Source organism: Pseudomassariella vexata (genome assembly GCF_002105095.1).
Source record: "Pseudomassariella vexata strain CBS 129021 chromosome Unknown BCR38scaffold_20, whole genome shotgun sequence".
Classification (NCBI taxonomy): Eukaryota; Fungi; Ascomycota; class Sordariomycetes; order Amphisphaeriales; family Pseudomassariaceae; genus Pseudomassariella; species Pseudomassariella vexata.
The window spans coordinates 309,509-324,498 of record NW_024467975.1 but is presented as its reverse complement, the minus strand read 5'-3'; the positions used below and the strand labels follow the sequence as shown (position 1 = coordinate 324,498).

Genomic DNA, 14,990 nt, shown 5'->3' with positions numbered 1-14,990 from the left:
TCTCGTATCTGCGCCATCCCCATTGTTGTCTCCAGCACAGTCTTCTCGTATACTGATAGAACTGGTGGTTTGTTGCAGCCTGGATGATCCACAAAGGTTAGAGACAGCATTGGTAGATAGGAATGCTGCTGAAAACCCGGCATATTGCTTCACGTGAATTTTTCATGCTCGTTAGACTTTCATCGCTTGAGGACTTGGAAGAGAAACAATTTCTGAAATGATGTTGAAAACGGTTCGAAGAGCAGTGACTGGGGTCATCTACAGAATAAATCATGGTTTGAAGGGTTGGTAACTCAATTCGACGATGGGAGTAGCTCCAGAGAATAAGAAGGAAAGACCAACGGAGGTCGTACTTTTCACTTATCCGAGCACTTGATAATGTAAGATGAAAGCGTATTCAACAATCCAAATTATCGGCGCAGAAGGTTGAGACCATACCTGATGATGATGATGATGATGCCATTGCTCTAATGTTGTGAAACCCGGCTTATGTTGAACCAACTGGAACAACAATGGTTTGGTCACTATGCGCTGCAAAGGCTCTATGGAACTCTTCCTCAACTGCCATCTGACTTCAGGCTTGCGCAGAGTCCCGTCTTTTCATTTGTGAAGTAGATGGAAGCAATAAAACAACACATCCATAGGTTACTACACATGAAAATATCCAATATCCTTGCGCCTGGACGAGCTGATAGGACTAGATGAATTGCTACGTACCTTAACACACTACGGAACTTTCGAGTCAACAGTAACCCGGATTGTCAAAGTCGCCAAGCCGAGGCAGGCTACAGGGGTTTCACGCCCCTGAACATTGTGGGGGTGGGGCTTTTTTGAGGGTATCACATGCGCTTCTCACCATCTTCTTTGCGCAGTAGCCCCAGTCGCGCTTGCATCTCGAACTTTTCCAAACACTTGCTTGCTTGCTGCAGGTTCGTACCCTGGACAGTTATACTAAACTGCATCGCTTATCCCAGGCCAACGTGAGAGTGCGCGCCGCGACGCGACACTCGAGAATGAATCCCCGCTACCCCTCTGCCCCCATTTGGTGAGATTTCACGTAGGGTAGCGCAGGCACCATCACCATCACGAACATCCATCCATCCGTCCAATGGCAGACAAGTCGTCGCACTCGCCCAGCTCGGGCGGCGCGAATGGTGACGACAAGCCGAGGTTGACGGAAGAAGAGAAGAAGGCGAACCATATCCAATCTGGTCGGTTTGCCCGGTTCAATACATTATTTGGGTTTGTTGAAGATAAGGCAGCTGATCTAATTGCGTAGAGCAAAAACGTCGCCAGGCGATCCGCGACGGCTTCGATCGGCTGTGCGAGCTCGTTCCCGGACTGGAGGGACAAGGACGCTCCGAGGGTCTTGTGCTCAAGCGTAGCGTCGAGTATATGCGCGAGCAACTGGAGCGGCGCCGCGAATTAGTGCTGGCTATGGAGGCGCGAGGTGAGCCGGTTATGGAGAAGTATAGAGAGTTCGTGCCGCTTGAGCATCTTCTCAAGGGAATTGCGGTGGTGCTAATGAGAGTCATAGGCCGGTCAAGATCCTTGAACGACTGGAGGAATTAGAGAGGAAGCGGGGGCCAATTAAGGACGAGGATGAGAATGACTCTTAACGAGTGAGACATGCTGGAGAAGCGGGGACGATTAGGCGCGGCGCATCGGAATTGAGTTTGTGTGGAGGACGACCATTATGTCGTACCATATACTAACAGCTGTGCAAATCGAGGAGATTTGCGCGGATAGCACAAAACGTTAACAGCGTCAGGAACACCGTTGACATGTACAAAGCTATACACGATGAGTGAATAGCTCGAAAGCCAACCGCAACTACTCCCATGAGAACGAAGCGGACAAGTTATGACAGGGCTTCGAATGGCCTGTCCAATACATTACAAGCTCGGGGGATCAAGCCACTAATATACAATTTGTACGTACAGCGTCGTTCGATTTATGCATACGCATCAACTTTAGCCTTCAATAAAGTGAGAAGCTCCTGCGGGGTCATCTCCTTCTGCTTGTGTATGTCTCCTGGGGTCCCGTCGGAGAATCGGGACAGATCGACCGTGACAGTCTTTTTAGGCAATTGCCTTGGCCCAATCGTGACGATGACTCCATAGCCCTTGGCTTTAGCCTCGCGGACCTTGGCTCCTATGCTGATCTTCCTGTTGTCCACATCTACAGACAGTTGAGAGGCATTGACCACCGGGCCCTGCTCGGCAGCGGTTGGGTCCTCCACTCCTAAGAGCATCTCTTGCACGGACTTTGCCAAGTCGAGAACGGGTGGGCTATCATTGATCACGAGAATGATGACCTGCCTTGGATTGAGCCAAAAGGGCCACTTGCCATTGTAATGCTCAATCAGTAGCGCCATCAGTCTCTCGACAGAGCCCAGCACGGCTCGGTGGATGAGCACCGGATGAACTGGCCCGAACTCTGATAGCTTCTCTGCGTCGGTCGTCGTCTCTCCCTTCTGTTCGAGCTCCGGCGCAGGTGCCTGATATTCCAGTTCGAATCGCTTTGGCAGCTGGAAATCTAACTGGATGGTGGCCGTCTGATGCTCCTTCCCATCCGAGTCTCGCAAAATGATATCGATCTTCGGTCCATAGAATGCTCCATCGCCCTCATTGATGGTCCATTTCTGTCCCGATGACTCGAGGGCTCGCTTCAAGGCGCTTTCCGCCCGGTCCCAATCGTCTGCTGTTCCAATATACTGATCAGCCGGTCGCGTCGACAAGGCCAACCGGTACGGGCCCAATTTGAAGACATTGTACGCAACGCGCACGAAGTCGAGTGTCTTGCGAATCTCCTCCTCTACCTGAGACGGCCGGCAGAATATGTGTCCATCATCTTGGTGAAATCGGCGCACACGTGTCAACCCGCTGAGAGCTCCTGACACCTCATTTCTGTGTAGCGGGGAGAAGTCGGCGTATCGGATTGGCAGATCGCGGTAGCTTCGTCGTTGAGCGGCGAAGATTAGGCAGTGGCCAGGACAGTTCATGGGCTTAAGACCATATTCATCTTCTTCGGTGCTTTCTGTGGCATCGTTGCGTGATGGCGATGTGCTGGTCACCGTGAACATATCATCGCTGTAGTTTTCCAGATGTCCCGATTTCGCCCAGAGCGCCTTCTTGTAGATGGTGGGGGTGATGACTTCTTGGAAGCCATAGCGGACGTATTGGTTTCGCAAGAAGTCGACGAGGCGGTTGAATATTCGTGCGCCGTTGGGGAGGAGGAGAGGGGAGCCAGGGCTGTATACTGAGGTCGCAAATAACTCTTGCTGTACACCGAGCTGTCGGTGATCTGCTGGGGGTTTTGGTGGCGTGTCGCTGGTAGCGTGGCTGCCACAGGCTCTACGAAAGACGGTAGGAACTAGAACATGGGGCGTGGTACATGAAGTACGAGTCACACTACGAGGACATAGCCTCGCGGCTCTCCTTAACAGCATCCCGATGTTCTATCATCGACTGAGCTCTGGTCCATCTCTCTCAGCCAGAAACCGAATCGTAGAACGAAATTTGGGACCGACGTTGAAGCGCCCCATCTTTTCCCACAGCTCGTTGCCATAACAGGACTAGTCTGCCATGCAAAACCGCCAGGGTATGGCAGATGCAAGGGCCAACCATCAAGTCACGGCGAAGACGAGCGAGACCATGTGACAGGGATGCTGGACTCCGAAGTCATCCGCACCTTTGTGTTACACTTCATCTTATCTCCATCGACGCGGCGGATTTCCTTCGATTTGAACCTCGATACAACATCATATCAAAGAGGAGACTGTGCATATTGTGCCTATTCTGTGCGATCCGTTATTCAGTCACTTTGTATGCTCTTCTCGTGAGTCATCGCTCTTGGAGTACAAGTCTTGGCACCTGAGGACCACATTGTTCAAGTGGTTGCCTAGTCATAGCTATAAAACTGGCGTATCCGCCTCATCGCGATCAAGGAATTTCGCCACTTCAGCGCGCAACACGCAACGCGACTTTCCACGGTGCGACTTTGCTACGTCTGCTGTATCTTTGGCTCAAACATCTGGATCTGTCGCAACGTCACCTGTTGACTTGGAACTGAGCTGGGTGCGCTTTGGAGGCGAGGACAACGCGTGCCTCAAGCAATGAGACCCAAATAAATTGGACCATCCCCCAACTATGGCACGCAAACAGACCAGACAGACAAAAATGGCCGTGGAAGATTCCTGGCGTATGGTAGAAGAGGGCGAGAATGACAGTTTCGACACCTCCATTGTCCAGGGCCCTTATGAAGATGACCTCATTCCCTCCAGCGGCCCTTCACAACTTTCCTCTTCGCAAGGCTACAACACAGCCTCTCAAGATAGCATCCACGACTTTGTCAACAACGCAGATGATGACCAGGTTATCTTAAGGGCACCTTTTCATCCTTCCCTCGTTTCTACCCGACACGCCTCTGTGGACAAAGAACTCACGCCTGTACCTGAGTTCTTCATGCCAAGGGTTGAGGTTAACAGTCCACCACGCAGCAACCGGTCATCAAGAAAAACGATCCGCCCAGAAATGGACGAATCTCATGTGGTAAGACGGCGAGGTTTTCGCCAACAAGCTAATAATCCAAGCCCTCAAAAACACCAATGCCGCAATGGTGGAAGGACAGGAAGCGACGACCTGGATGGCTCGGCCAGGAGACATGAACCTACATTGGGGGAACGTTTCTCTGGTTCGGTCCCTACCTTCTTGTTTGACATAGCTGCCTGGTGCATTTCAGTGGTGGGGATGGCGCTGCGTTACGCGAAGTGGCCCATCGCCATCATGCTTGCCATATACATGACTATCGGCGCTGGCATGATTGCGAAGAACATGATTACCGAATCAATTTCAGCATCAATGTCGCCATTATGTCGCATCCCCGGTGCATCGTTTCTCGATCTCCCCTTTTGCCCAGACATGCCAGCGATGCCGGGAGCCAAGAATGGGACACATCCGGTTGAGTTCGATGAGCTCATGAGCGTGCAAGCGCAGTTTGAGAAAGTCCTCGAAGACTCTGCACAAGGCGTATCCCTACCAATGGAGATGAAGCGTGCAGAAGCTTCTGTTCGAGATCTCCGCACGTTGGTCAAATTTAGCGACCTCCCAGCCCGCGAGGAGCTTGTCTACGAATTCGACGGCTACATCGACACCGTACGAACCATCGCCACCGATCTTCAGAGATTTAATACTCACGTCGGAAGTGTGGTAGACAGCGTGATCGCCATCAACCGCTTTACAACGCGCTATATCGACTCCATTGCACTTACGCGCGAAGCAAACGACAACGTCGTCTCCCGCTGGAGCAACTGGATATTCTCTCCCTTCCAGCCCGCTGTCTTCGACGAGAGAATGCTCCTCGACATGTACGTGGAAAACACAGCCCAAGTATCCGACAAGATCGGCAGCTTGATCCTCGAAGCTCAAGCAGCGCTACGTCTTCTGGATCTGGCAGAGAACCACCTGCAGGCCATCAACGAAAATGTCGTTCGCAGCGGTAAAGTGGTCAAAGACGAGCAACACGAGGTGTTCTGGACGCTGTGGACACTTGTTGGGGCTAATGCGCGCCGACTGCACAATCTGAAGGCGCAGCTCGGGCTTCTGCGACAGGTCGACAAACAACGAAGCACTGCCGTGATGCAACTGGTTGGATTGGTACACGACTTGGGCGACATCCAGACGAAGCTGAGTGATCTGAGGACAGAGTCTCAGCCCCGGAGCTGTTGGTGGATCAAGCCAATATTCCGCTCAGCGTGCACGTCGAGACCATCAACGCAGGTATTGAAAGGCTTGAGGGTGCCAGGATGCGCATCAAAGCTGAGGAGAACGAGCGGATACAACAGGCGCTGAAGAGGGCCAGGCCTGACGATGATCGGTTGATTGATGGTTGAGCAGGCGTAAGATTGGGCGAGCACCTATTTGGTCAAGAGAAATATCTGTGTACATGGAATGGCGCATCCGGAGAAGGGGAATAGTGACTTACACATTTACTAGCACCTTAAATTTGTCAATGAACACTTGGTATATTCCGAGGCGGTACGGAAGACGCCGATGTTAGTTGTTAAACAGCTTGGGCATAGCAATCGTGCGCAACTGGTCACCATACAGAGCAGCTGAAACCAGTGCTTTGAGGACGTGGGCTCATGCTACCGCTTAAGGTGAGAAGTCACTGCGTTAGCCCCACCCCCCCTCCCTCCCCCGGACACTTCAATTTAAGGAGTTGCGGATGAAGCTGTAAGATGGGATCAAATGGTACTTGAAGTAAACCTACAATATACTGAATAGTTGCCAAGATCTAACCTGGAAAGACCGTTCTATATGCTACGCTTTCCCCGAAAGAGAAACTACCGAGATCAATTCGCGGGAGCGATAAGCTTAATAGAAATAGATTTTAGTGACGTACCTGCATCAGCTCCACCCATTGCTACCACAACGTCGAACAGAGCCTCAACTCCCTTCTACATAGTATAAGACCTTGGCACCATCACTTGCACAACATCTGCGAAGCCAATTCTCTCAATCATTGCCGCTATCCACATCTACTCAAATAAAAACACAATGGACGAGAAAACCCCCCTTGTATCCGAAAAGGAGACACCTCCCAACTACCCACCGCTAGACTATATCACCGCCGCCCGCGAACACGGCCTCCCCATCCGCCAATCCGGGCCGATCCGCAAAGGCCCGCAACCGATTGAGTTACCCATCCTCGCGTACATGAAATCGCACCGCGTGATCCTCGCCTCCGCTTCACCCCGCCGCAAAGCGCTCCTCGCCCAAGTCGGCCTCACCAACCTCGAAATCCTGCCCTCGACGAAGCCCGAGAATCTCCCCAAAACGGACTTCGGAGACCCCTTCGAATACGTGCGAGCCACAGCGCGGCAAAAGTGTCTCGATATTTATGCTCAGGCCATCAAGGAAAACGAAAATGACAAGAGCAAGGGCGACCCGGACGTGGTCATCGCGGCCGACACCGTCATCGTAACGCGCGCCGGGCAGATCCTGGAGAAGCCCCGCAGCGAGACGGATCATATCCGCATGCTGAAGCTACTAAGGGACACGCGGGTGCACCGCGTACTAACGGCGGTGTGCTGCATGGCGCCCAAGGCGGACGCGTCGCACCCGGGCTATGAGATCGATTCGTTGGTCGAGGAAACTAAGGTTTTCTTTGCGCAGGAAACGGATGGGCTGCCCGATGATGTGATTACGAGCTATGTGCGGACGCGGGAGGGCGTCGACAAGGCTGGCGGGTATGCGGTCCAGGGGATTGCGGGATTGGTCATGGTGGAGAAGGTGGATGGGAGCGTGGATAATGTTGTGGGGTTGCCCGTGAGGAAGTGCTTGCAATTGTGCGAGAAGGTGGTGTTTAGGCAGGGGCAGGAGAGTGGCGGGGAGAGTGAGGGAGAGGAGGAGTTTTGAGAGGGGACTGTGGTAAATGGAATTCCTTATCGCGTGTGGAAGTGGTAGGCTGTGGCCCTTGAAAAAAATACTGGGCTTTGTCACTGTGTTGCCAGCTCGGGGCCCTGGGTCTGCCGGAAGATTACTTCTCAACATGGTGCACCAGTTTTAGAGATCCAATAGCGACTTTGGAGTGCACCAACGGCAGTTCTGGTGGGTCACTCACCTTACACGGCGTTTGTGGTATTCCAACAGGGCCCGACTTGATTGTAAAGCTCCCATCTATTTACGCAGCTGCCAAGATGATCTCGAACGGTCTTGAGAAGCGGCCTTCGTTGCAGAGGCGATCTTGACAGAGAGCCCAAGAAATCGGGAGTTAGCCGTGGGATTGAACTTCTGATACCAATCTATTCACGAGAGGTTGCAATGGCTGTCATTGAAAGACCTTGGTACATCAACACTGCAGAGATGATGGCTGGTGTTTGTATAGGCCCATAGGGTACATATAGAAGTAGCTGTGAAGACAGGTAACAAACAGGTCTCTTGAAGTATCTACTCACGTATCCCACCAGTGCCTCCGGACTCAGTAATTATATATTTAGTAAACCGGATATCCATACATGCAGTCATATATAATTGGGAGGGCCAGAGTAGGGGGTCAACCGGCCCGGCGGCTTGCAAAGATTAGAAAAGAAGGAAATAACGGTAAGTTAGCTGTCGATATCCGACAACATCGACACTCCTCATTACGAGGGCGTCACACCCATCATACAGCTTGTCGCTCGGTGGGATACACGCATCTCATGTCATTCGTCAAGAGTCCGGGACTTCAATAAATGCTTCTCAACGCAGTGCCGTGCCAGCACGCAAGGCCACGATATGATTTTCGCCGAAACGGGCGATCGATGGTGTTATGTTGTAACCAGGCTGGACGTAATAGCCGTTGCGGTGTCATGAGGAATGGAGAGAATATGGATCGTACGAAGAATGGGCACATAAGTACATCTCTTTCAAGCAACGTAATGAGGAGTGAGGAGATTCGAATAAATCGGCAGAGTTGGTTTCAAAGGAACTGCAAGAAAAGGTGCCAAGTCTGCATAATTCGAAGGTCGAAGGTGAGATTAGCAACAATGTCGGGTCTCGAGGGGTCACCATGGTACGTATGCCTTGAGAGGAGGCACTGCTTCTTTATTGAACTAACTTTCGATGATAGTATTACAGGTTTTGCGTAGGTAAAGCAATACACGGCTGAAACTCGAGCGTCGTTCGAGAAGGAGAAGAAAATGGTCAGGAGTCTCAAAGACCACGATGGTATTGTCCAGTACGTTGGATGGTACCAGACTTGTGATTCAGCCAACAACGGTTCCACTTGCGAGCACTTCAACATTGTTCTGGAATTGGTTGAAATGGACCTCTAAGCGCCATCAGAAAAAATTCACCTGCACTATTGCCTCCCGAGATTTTGGGGTTTTGGGAAACCATGTTGCACATATCTTGTGCTTTGAAAGATATCCATAACCTGATGCTGGAGAACGTTTCTTACGACATGTATGAGCATTTCCCCCTCGCCCCCTTATCGAATTGTGAAGTTGGTGTACTAATCTCTTCAGGTGCCATGGAGATATGAAGCCCGAAAATATCCTGTTTGTTAACGGCCAGTTCAAGCTCCGAGATCCTGCTGAAGCTTGTATCGAAGTGTCCACATCCACGCATGATCCCCAGTCAATGATGAAAGGGGGAACCACTACTTATGGTACGTACCACATTTCTTTGCGAGAACTCGTGGCCCAGTTGCATTTTTCCATTGAATCAATGAATGCTTAGCTTCGCCAGAGAAGAGTCGTTACATGGAGGGGACCACGAGCGCACCTGGGCCACGAACGACCTTGAAAAGCGGCGTATGGTCACTGGGTTGTGTATTCTCTGTGGCAGCGACATATGTTATCCTTGGGTGTCAGGGAGTTATACAGTACGATCGGCTCCGCCTCAACGCCCAAAATCGCAATGTAGTCCTGAGTGATCCTTTTCATGACGGATGCATCGTTCTTCGAGAGGTCACTCTGTGGCACGAGTTCTTATGGAAGGCTGTGTGAGGGACTGAGGTACTCACTTCTGCCATCCTGGACCTGTTAGACAAGGAGATTCTTGTTGCCAATGTCGACATGAGGACCGACGCAGGCGGTGTCGTCAAAATATTGGATGACAAGATTTATTGGAAACGGGCAGTCAACGACGAAATATCTGCGGAAGTCGAAGAATTCCTACAATATCTAGACGAGGAACAAACTTCGTCCCAAGTTCCGATACGGACCAACTTCAAGAGTACAGAGCAGCTTATCTCACAGCCCGTCGCTCCCACTGTCCAACGATCTCGGCAACGTCTGCCTCGCACTTCGGGCTCCAGATCGCAGTCTCTGAGACACGATATCACTCGACTTACAACGACACAAACCCAACAGGACCCTGACCACTGGCTACAGAGGTTTTCCATTATTGGCGATATTTTGCCCACTGAGCATCGTGGTGTTATTGACATGTGGATGGTAGAGGCTGAGTTGAACGAACTTGACAAATCTCCTCGAGTTTCCAGGCTTTCCCCAGACTAGGTTGACGAAACAAGTCCGTAAAGAATAAAAAGAAGCAAAACAAGAGGGATGAGCTTGAAGACTTCTTTCAAGGCAGAGACATTGTAAGTTGGTCATTATGCCCTTACTCGGTGCTCCTACTGATAGGCAATAAGGTCTACCTGGTCGACAATGGACCGAGCATGGCTCAGCACTAGTCACACGCAAGCTACTTGATTCTAATCCTTGTCTGGCGAGCCCTGGGATACGATGAAGACGGCATGGAAGTATATTTCACTGACGCAGCCGACAATCTCCCTGTTAAAAAGAACAGAGATCAAGATGTGGAAGACTTCCAGTCCGCCATGAAGCGTGGCCGGCCAAGGCCCGGCGCACTAAACTTCAAAACTGGCATTATCGCATCACTGCAGAGCATAATGGAAAGCTACAACTGAGCCCCCAAACTCAAGCCAAAGACGATCATCATCCTGAACGATGCCATCTGGGCTGGCTTGAGTGATGAGCACGAAGTCGATACGGCTATCAAGAGGCAAATGCCCATCTTGGGCTGGAAGGATCCTGACTGCAATGATGAGTTGTCCTTATCTCGGCCAATAACCTTCCAGTTCATCCGGTTTGGAGACGACTAGATGGGAATGGAAAGGATACGCCGCCTTGATGATGACTTGAAGGTTGAAGATTACCCGTGAGTCGTCACTCGTCCCATCATCCGTGGTATATATAGCATTGACTTTGTGGTACAGTGACCTCGTTGATACCGAACCTACCGTCGGGGATAGCTACAAGATGTTTCTAGGCAGCTTATCCCGCGAGTTCGATGAGACCATCAATGTTGTCAACAGCCCCTCGCGCTCATCGCAATTCTTCAGCTCAACGCTATGACACGCATTTGGCGGGCCCTGTAGCGAATACTTATTCAGTACTCATACCGATGGAAACGCGATTCATGCTTTTGGAGGCTTGCCATTTCACATGACACTTTTTCGCGTGGGTAATCTGGAGTCTGGCATGTTAATCAAGCGAGATGCGTCCTTGTTCAGTTTCACTTTCGTTCTGCAAATCTCTCTCAGTCGTAACGAGACAGCTCTGGATTTATGAGATAGAGGTTTGGAATGAAAGAGAGACGGGACACCCAATGACTGAATGGATGGTCTCTTAGATTTATTTTTATTAACATGTTCTGTCCCAGAATTACACTAGAAGAGGCACGGTGCCACTCCTAGCACTCATAGACTGGCGGAAGGGTCATTGTAGAGACTGTCACAGCTAACCTTCTTATGCTCTGCTCTCTCCTTCTATTTAGCTGTACGGCAATATGGCGTCCTGACTTTCAAATCGGCCAACCGCCCCATTGTCTCACCGAGCTGTATAGATTAGAGACACTGTTAAGTCGACTTGTAGAGTGACATGGTTTAAGGCGCTTTGCAACGAAATATTCGATTCCTAGTTGGCGTTATAATGTAGAAACGTTTACTTTATGGTATTCGAAGTAGAAACCTACCCTCGTAAGGTAATTACATGCTTGATCGAAGTACCAGCTGTATCCAACGTGTCTGGGAGCTTCACCTTGTAGATCCTTTTCAGCTCTTCCAGGAGTCAGAGATGGCCATTTTCATAACACGTTCCAAAGTGAGTGAGACATCGTACTGAAATGTGACAAGGTACAGAGGTGATACCATGTACTTGGAAGATACTGGGAGCTGCGGATAGACCGACGTATTGGCGTATTGTTTGTTCACGACCTGGTGGATGATCAGGCTCACATGTATCTCCAATTAGGATTGCAGAAATAGGATGAGCACAACGTGCCAATGCTAGAGAGCCTCTGTTCCGCGAAGAAACATGTCAGGTTGGATTTCGGGGCTTTATTTTGCAACCGACTCCGGAAAAGAGGCCTCAACATCTGCTAAAGTCCCAGGGTCTCACCGTGATAACTTGATGATCTGCGTCTTGTTTCGTTCCGCAATACCTTCAGAACTTGGGCGACCCCTGTAGCGAAAGAAGCCCAGATCCGAGCCACGAGGCGGTGTGCCGCAAAATGCGACAGTAAGTACGTAAGGACTCAGCTCTCATCTATGTGGTTCAACTGCTGCTTCAGATATACATACTGCATTCTTGGTAACCCTTTTTCGGGCCTTCGCCCTAGGCGTGTTTTGACTACATAAGTAGTGTCAGCAAGGAGTCCACAATCCCAGTAGTGGTGCGGCGCCTCGAATGTAACACCTCCAATGGGATAGGTATAGGTACCTGGCCACTGCTAAATATTCGTGGTAGGACATCGAAATTTTGGCCAGCCCACAGTGAGTTCAAGTCACCTTCGCACCGTCACCTTTTGTGCAATTATCAAGTCAGGTAGGGAAGGGTTCCGTGGGATAACCCCACCTAATAATCAAATATATTATATACTGCATAACTCGTGCCTCGAGATCCACTGCCTGGTGGTCATCGTCTCTGGGACAGCATGCACTCGAGGCTGCATAATCATGTCCCTGCGAGAAGGGGATTCGTATCCCGTTCCGAGTGCCGTGGCACATTCCTTTATGTACTCGAGCCTCTCTGTCTTCACCGCTCAGCTTTACTGCTCGGCTTACCACGCCTTGAAATAAATATTGGTAAATCGATGCTCCATGACACTGACTTTGATGTCCTACTGATTGATGCCCAACCCCCTTTCAAGGCCGCTTGAACGGATGGGCCTCCGTGTTGAGCACATAGTCATCTAAATTGATCAATTCAGGCGACGAGAAAATCAAGTAGAAATACTTGAGAGTTTCAGACATCCAAAAACTCTCCATTGAATCCAACTTCTCTGTTTCACCCGTCTCTGTGACGGCGGCTATCGCAGAGAAAGCTAAGTCGGTCTCGGTGGAGTTCTTGATGGACTGAAACATCTTCCACGCAATTTCCTGGTACTCCTGATTGCCCGTCATGCGGTACATCAGAAATATGCTCTCGATGGCTTCCGGCCGCAGCAGATAGCGCTGGTCTCGCGCATGTGTGAAGCCTTTCGTCAGAGTACGGTCACCTTCCACCTTCCAGATCTCGTCCTCCCACGGACACGGGTCAAGAGTTGGGCAAGAGATCAAGCCGAAGATCTCTGGGCCGATTCCTGTAGGGAATGAATCATATGCCCAGGCGCAGCCTCGCGCAAGCTTCTCTCCAATTTCGAGATGCTCAGGGATGTTAAACAACTTGCTTCCGAGCCCAAACATTCCCCCAACGAAACACGCCAGATGCTGTCCTTCGGAGTTGAGCTGAGGTCCTGAAGTTGACGAGACGTAAGAGGACCCGGAAAAAAGGATATCGTCTTGATCTGGCAGCATAGGTCGGAATAGAATGTTCTTGATAACCGTGTCCATGGCCTCGCGATACATTTTCTCGTAAACAGGTTCCAGCCCACCCAGCAAGGCGTGCATCTTGGGCAAATATTCGTATAGTGAGTCTGCCAGCGCTCCAAGGGTGAAGTCAGCGATTCCATCAAAGTTGCCCGTTTGCATGTCCAAAAAGGTCGGCCACATGCCCGGCAACTGGGTCGAGCTCTGCGTCCTGTCCAGCAGTCGCGTCACTCGGTCAATGGCATCATAGTATTTGTCTTCCCCCGTCAGCTGGGCTAATCGCGTGAATTCCAGGGACGATGAAGCAACCGAGGCAGAAGGGTCGTGGACCCCGGGCTGCAATGTGCCTTCTTTTGCGTGTTCAAAGTCTAGCCAGAATGGCGGCATACGGTTCGGAGTATCGAACGCCGAATACAGCATATCGCCGAGTTCGATAGCCTTTTGTAACACTGCCCTTTCCTTGCTCAGGTCATAGGCGCTGAGTAGGCCCCCGAGATGCCGAATTGTCGTCTCGAAGAAGTTGCAAGCCGTCTCGTCCGTCTTGGACCAGTCAATAGTCATCGCAGCAGCGGTGGCTTCATAGAATTCGTCCTTTAGACCCATTATCCATAGTGTGTCCAATGAGTCGACGAGGGAGGCTGCCCAGCCTGGAGTATTCCAAGTCAGCAATTGATGAAATATGTAACGTCAGGCGGTTATGGGACTGTGCCACAAGCTTTCTCGACGCGTACAAGGGGTACTTGCCTCCAAATCCATCTTTGGCTTGCCCTGTCACGGGCGTAAGCTCGTCCCACATCCAAGCATGGCGCTTGTAACTGTTCCAGCTCTTTGAGAATGCATCTTTCACTTCCAATCGGCGCTCGTTCAGAACCTCGGTTCTCTCGCTGCTTGGCTTCGGATCGGAGCTGAAATCGTGCTGGACCTTGGGTAGCTTGTTCACCAAACCCTTGGGCAAGGGTGTCAGTTGTTTGACCGGGTGTCTTTGGGGTAAAGTTGACCAGTCAAAGCTGCTCTTGACATATTGAAAGCTGTATAAGGAGGTATCTTGATGTTTGGGGACGAATATTATGAGGATGTATACGAAAGCTACTCCAGCTACTATCGAGAAGAGGCGCATCGGTCGACGTAGGATGGCAGCCATGACTGTAAGGTTTTGGAGAATCGAGCTTTCGACATTTTCCCAAATCATGGAGAGTAGACCGTGATCAATGTGTTTGTAGGACAGGGCCCGCAAGGAAATGATCTACTTAGTACACGTAGAAGCCACGAGGATTGAGCGAATGACGGTTAGCATGCAAGCCACCTGCACTGCGGGATGCAAGTTAGCCGTGTTTTGAAACGCGCTGCTTGCGCTACCATGACGCTAATTTTTAAGCCTAATTTATTTACGATGGCCCGCTCGCCGGGGCAATGATCCGTCTCACAGCAGTGGTCCACCATACAAAGCTTCTCGGGATCCCGAGATCTTGTCAAATTTAGAAGCCGACAAAGCGAAGTACTACGAAGTACAAAAAGTAAAGCACTATTGGCGAAGTTCCTCAACATAGATCCTCACCAACTTTTGTAAGTATCTGATTCAGTGCAAGCACATCTACCTGCAGTAGCATGCTACTAACTTCCAGCATCGGTGGAACGGACACCTTTGGTCGTGCATTAACGGATGCAGTGGC

At 50.7% G+C, this 14,990-nt stretch overlaps 6 protein-coding genes across 6 annotated transcripts; 4 read left to right on the top strand and 2 right to left on the bottom strand.

Annotated features, from left to right (window-relative positions):
• Positions 1–1,108: 1,108 nt before the first annotated feature.
• BCR38DRAFT_354762 (uncharacterized protein) lies at positions 1,109–1,572 on the top strand (the record flags this gene model as incomplete). Its single annotated transcript, XM_040856898.1, has 2 exons — positions 1,109–1,211; positions 1,280–1,572. 2 exons carry the CDS (start codon positions 1,109–1,111, stop codon positions 1,570–1,572), a joined length of 396 nt encoding a protein of 131 aa, XP_040710570.1.
• Positions 1,457–3,497, bottom strand: BCR38DRAFT_449935 (uncharacterized protein). The gene has a single exon (XM_040861333.1). The coding sequence runs from the start codon at positions 3,449–3,451 to the stop codon at positions 1,955–1,957; it is 1,497 nt and encodes a 498-aa protein (XP_040710569.1). The 5' UTR covers positions 3,452–3,497; the 3' UTR covers positions 1,457–1,954.
• A 191-nt stretch (positions 3,498–3,688) lies between these two features.
• On the top strand, positions 3,689–6,248 carry BCR38DRAFT_449934 (uncharacterized protein). The gene is made up of 2 exons (XM_040861332.1): positions 3,689–5,657; positions 5,702–6,248. Exons 1-2 carry the CDS (start codon positions 4,152–4,154, stop codon positions 5,891–5,893), a joined length of 1,698 nt encoding a protein of 565 aa, XP_040710568.1. The 5' UTR covers positions 3,689–4,151; the 3' UTR covers positions 5,894–6,248.
• Positions 6,249–6,560: 312 nt separating this feature from the next.
• BCR38DRAFT_461363 (inosine triphosphate pyrophosphatase-like protein) lies at positions 6,561–7,421 on the top strand (the record flags this gene model as incomplete). The annotated part of the gene is made up of 1 exon (XM_040862516.1): positions 6,561–7,421. One exon carries the CDS (start codon positions 6,561–6,563, stop codon positions 7,419–7,421), a length of 861 nt encoding a protein of 286 aa, XP_040710567.1.
• A 1,132-nt stretch (positions 7,422–8,553) lies between these two features.
• On the top strand, positions 8,554–10,006 carry BCR38DRAFT_504318 (uncharacterized protein; the record flags this gene model as incomplete). Its single annotated transcript, XM_040864895.1, has 4 exons — positions 8,554–8,556; positions 8,633–8,721; positions 9,011–9,153; positions 9,534–10,006. The coding sequence occupies 4 exons, from the start codon at positions 8,554–8,556 to the stop codon at positions 10,004–10,006; spliced, it is 708 nt and encodes a 235-aa protein (XP_040710566.1).
• A 2,338-nt stretch (positions 10,007–12,344) lies between these two features.
• Positions 12,345–14,588, bottom strand: BCR38DRAFT_449931 (endoplasmic reticulum mannosyl-oligosaccharide 1,2-alpha-mannosidase). The gene is made up of 2 exons (XM_040861331.1): positions 14,065–14,588; positions 12,345–13,967 (listed from the first exon to the last, which is right to left on the bottom strand). The coding sequence occupies exons 1-2, from the start codon at positions 14,507–14,509 to the stop codon at positions 12,658–12,660; spliced, it is 1,755 nt and encodes a 584-aa protein (XP_040710565.1). The 5' UTR covers positions 14,510–14,588; the 3' UTR covers positions 12,345–12,657.
• Positions 14,589–14,990: the final 402 nt, after the last annotated feature.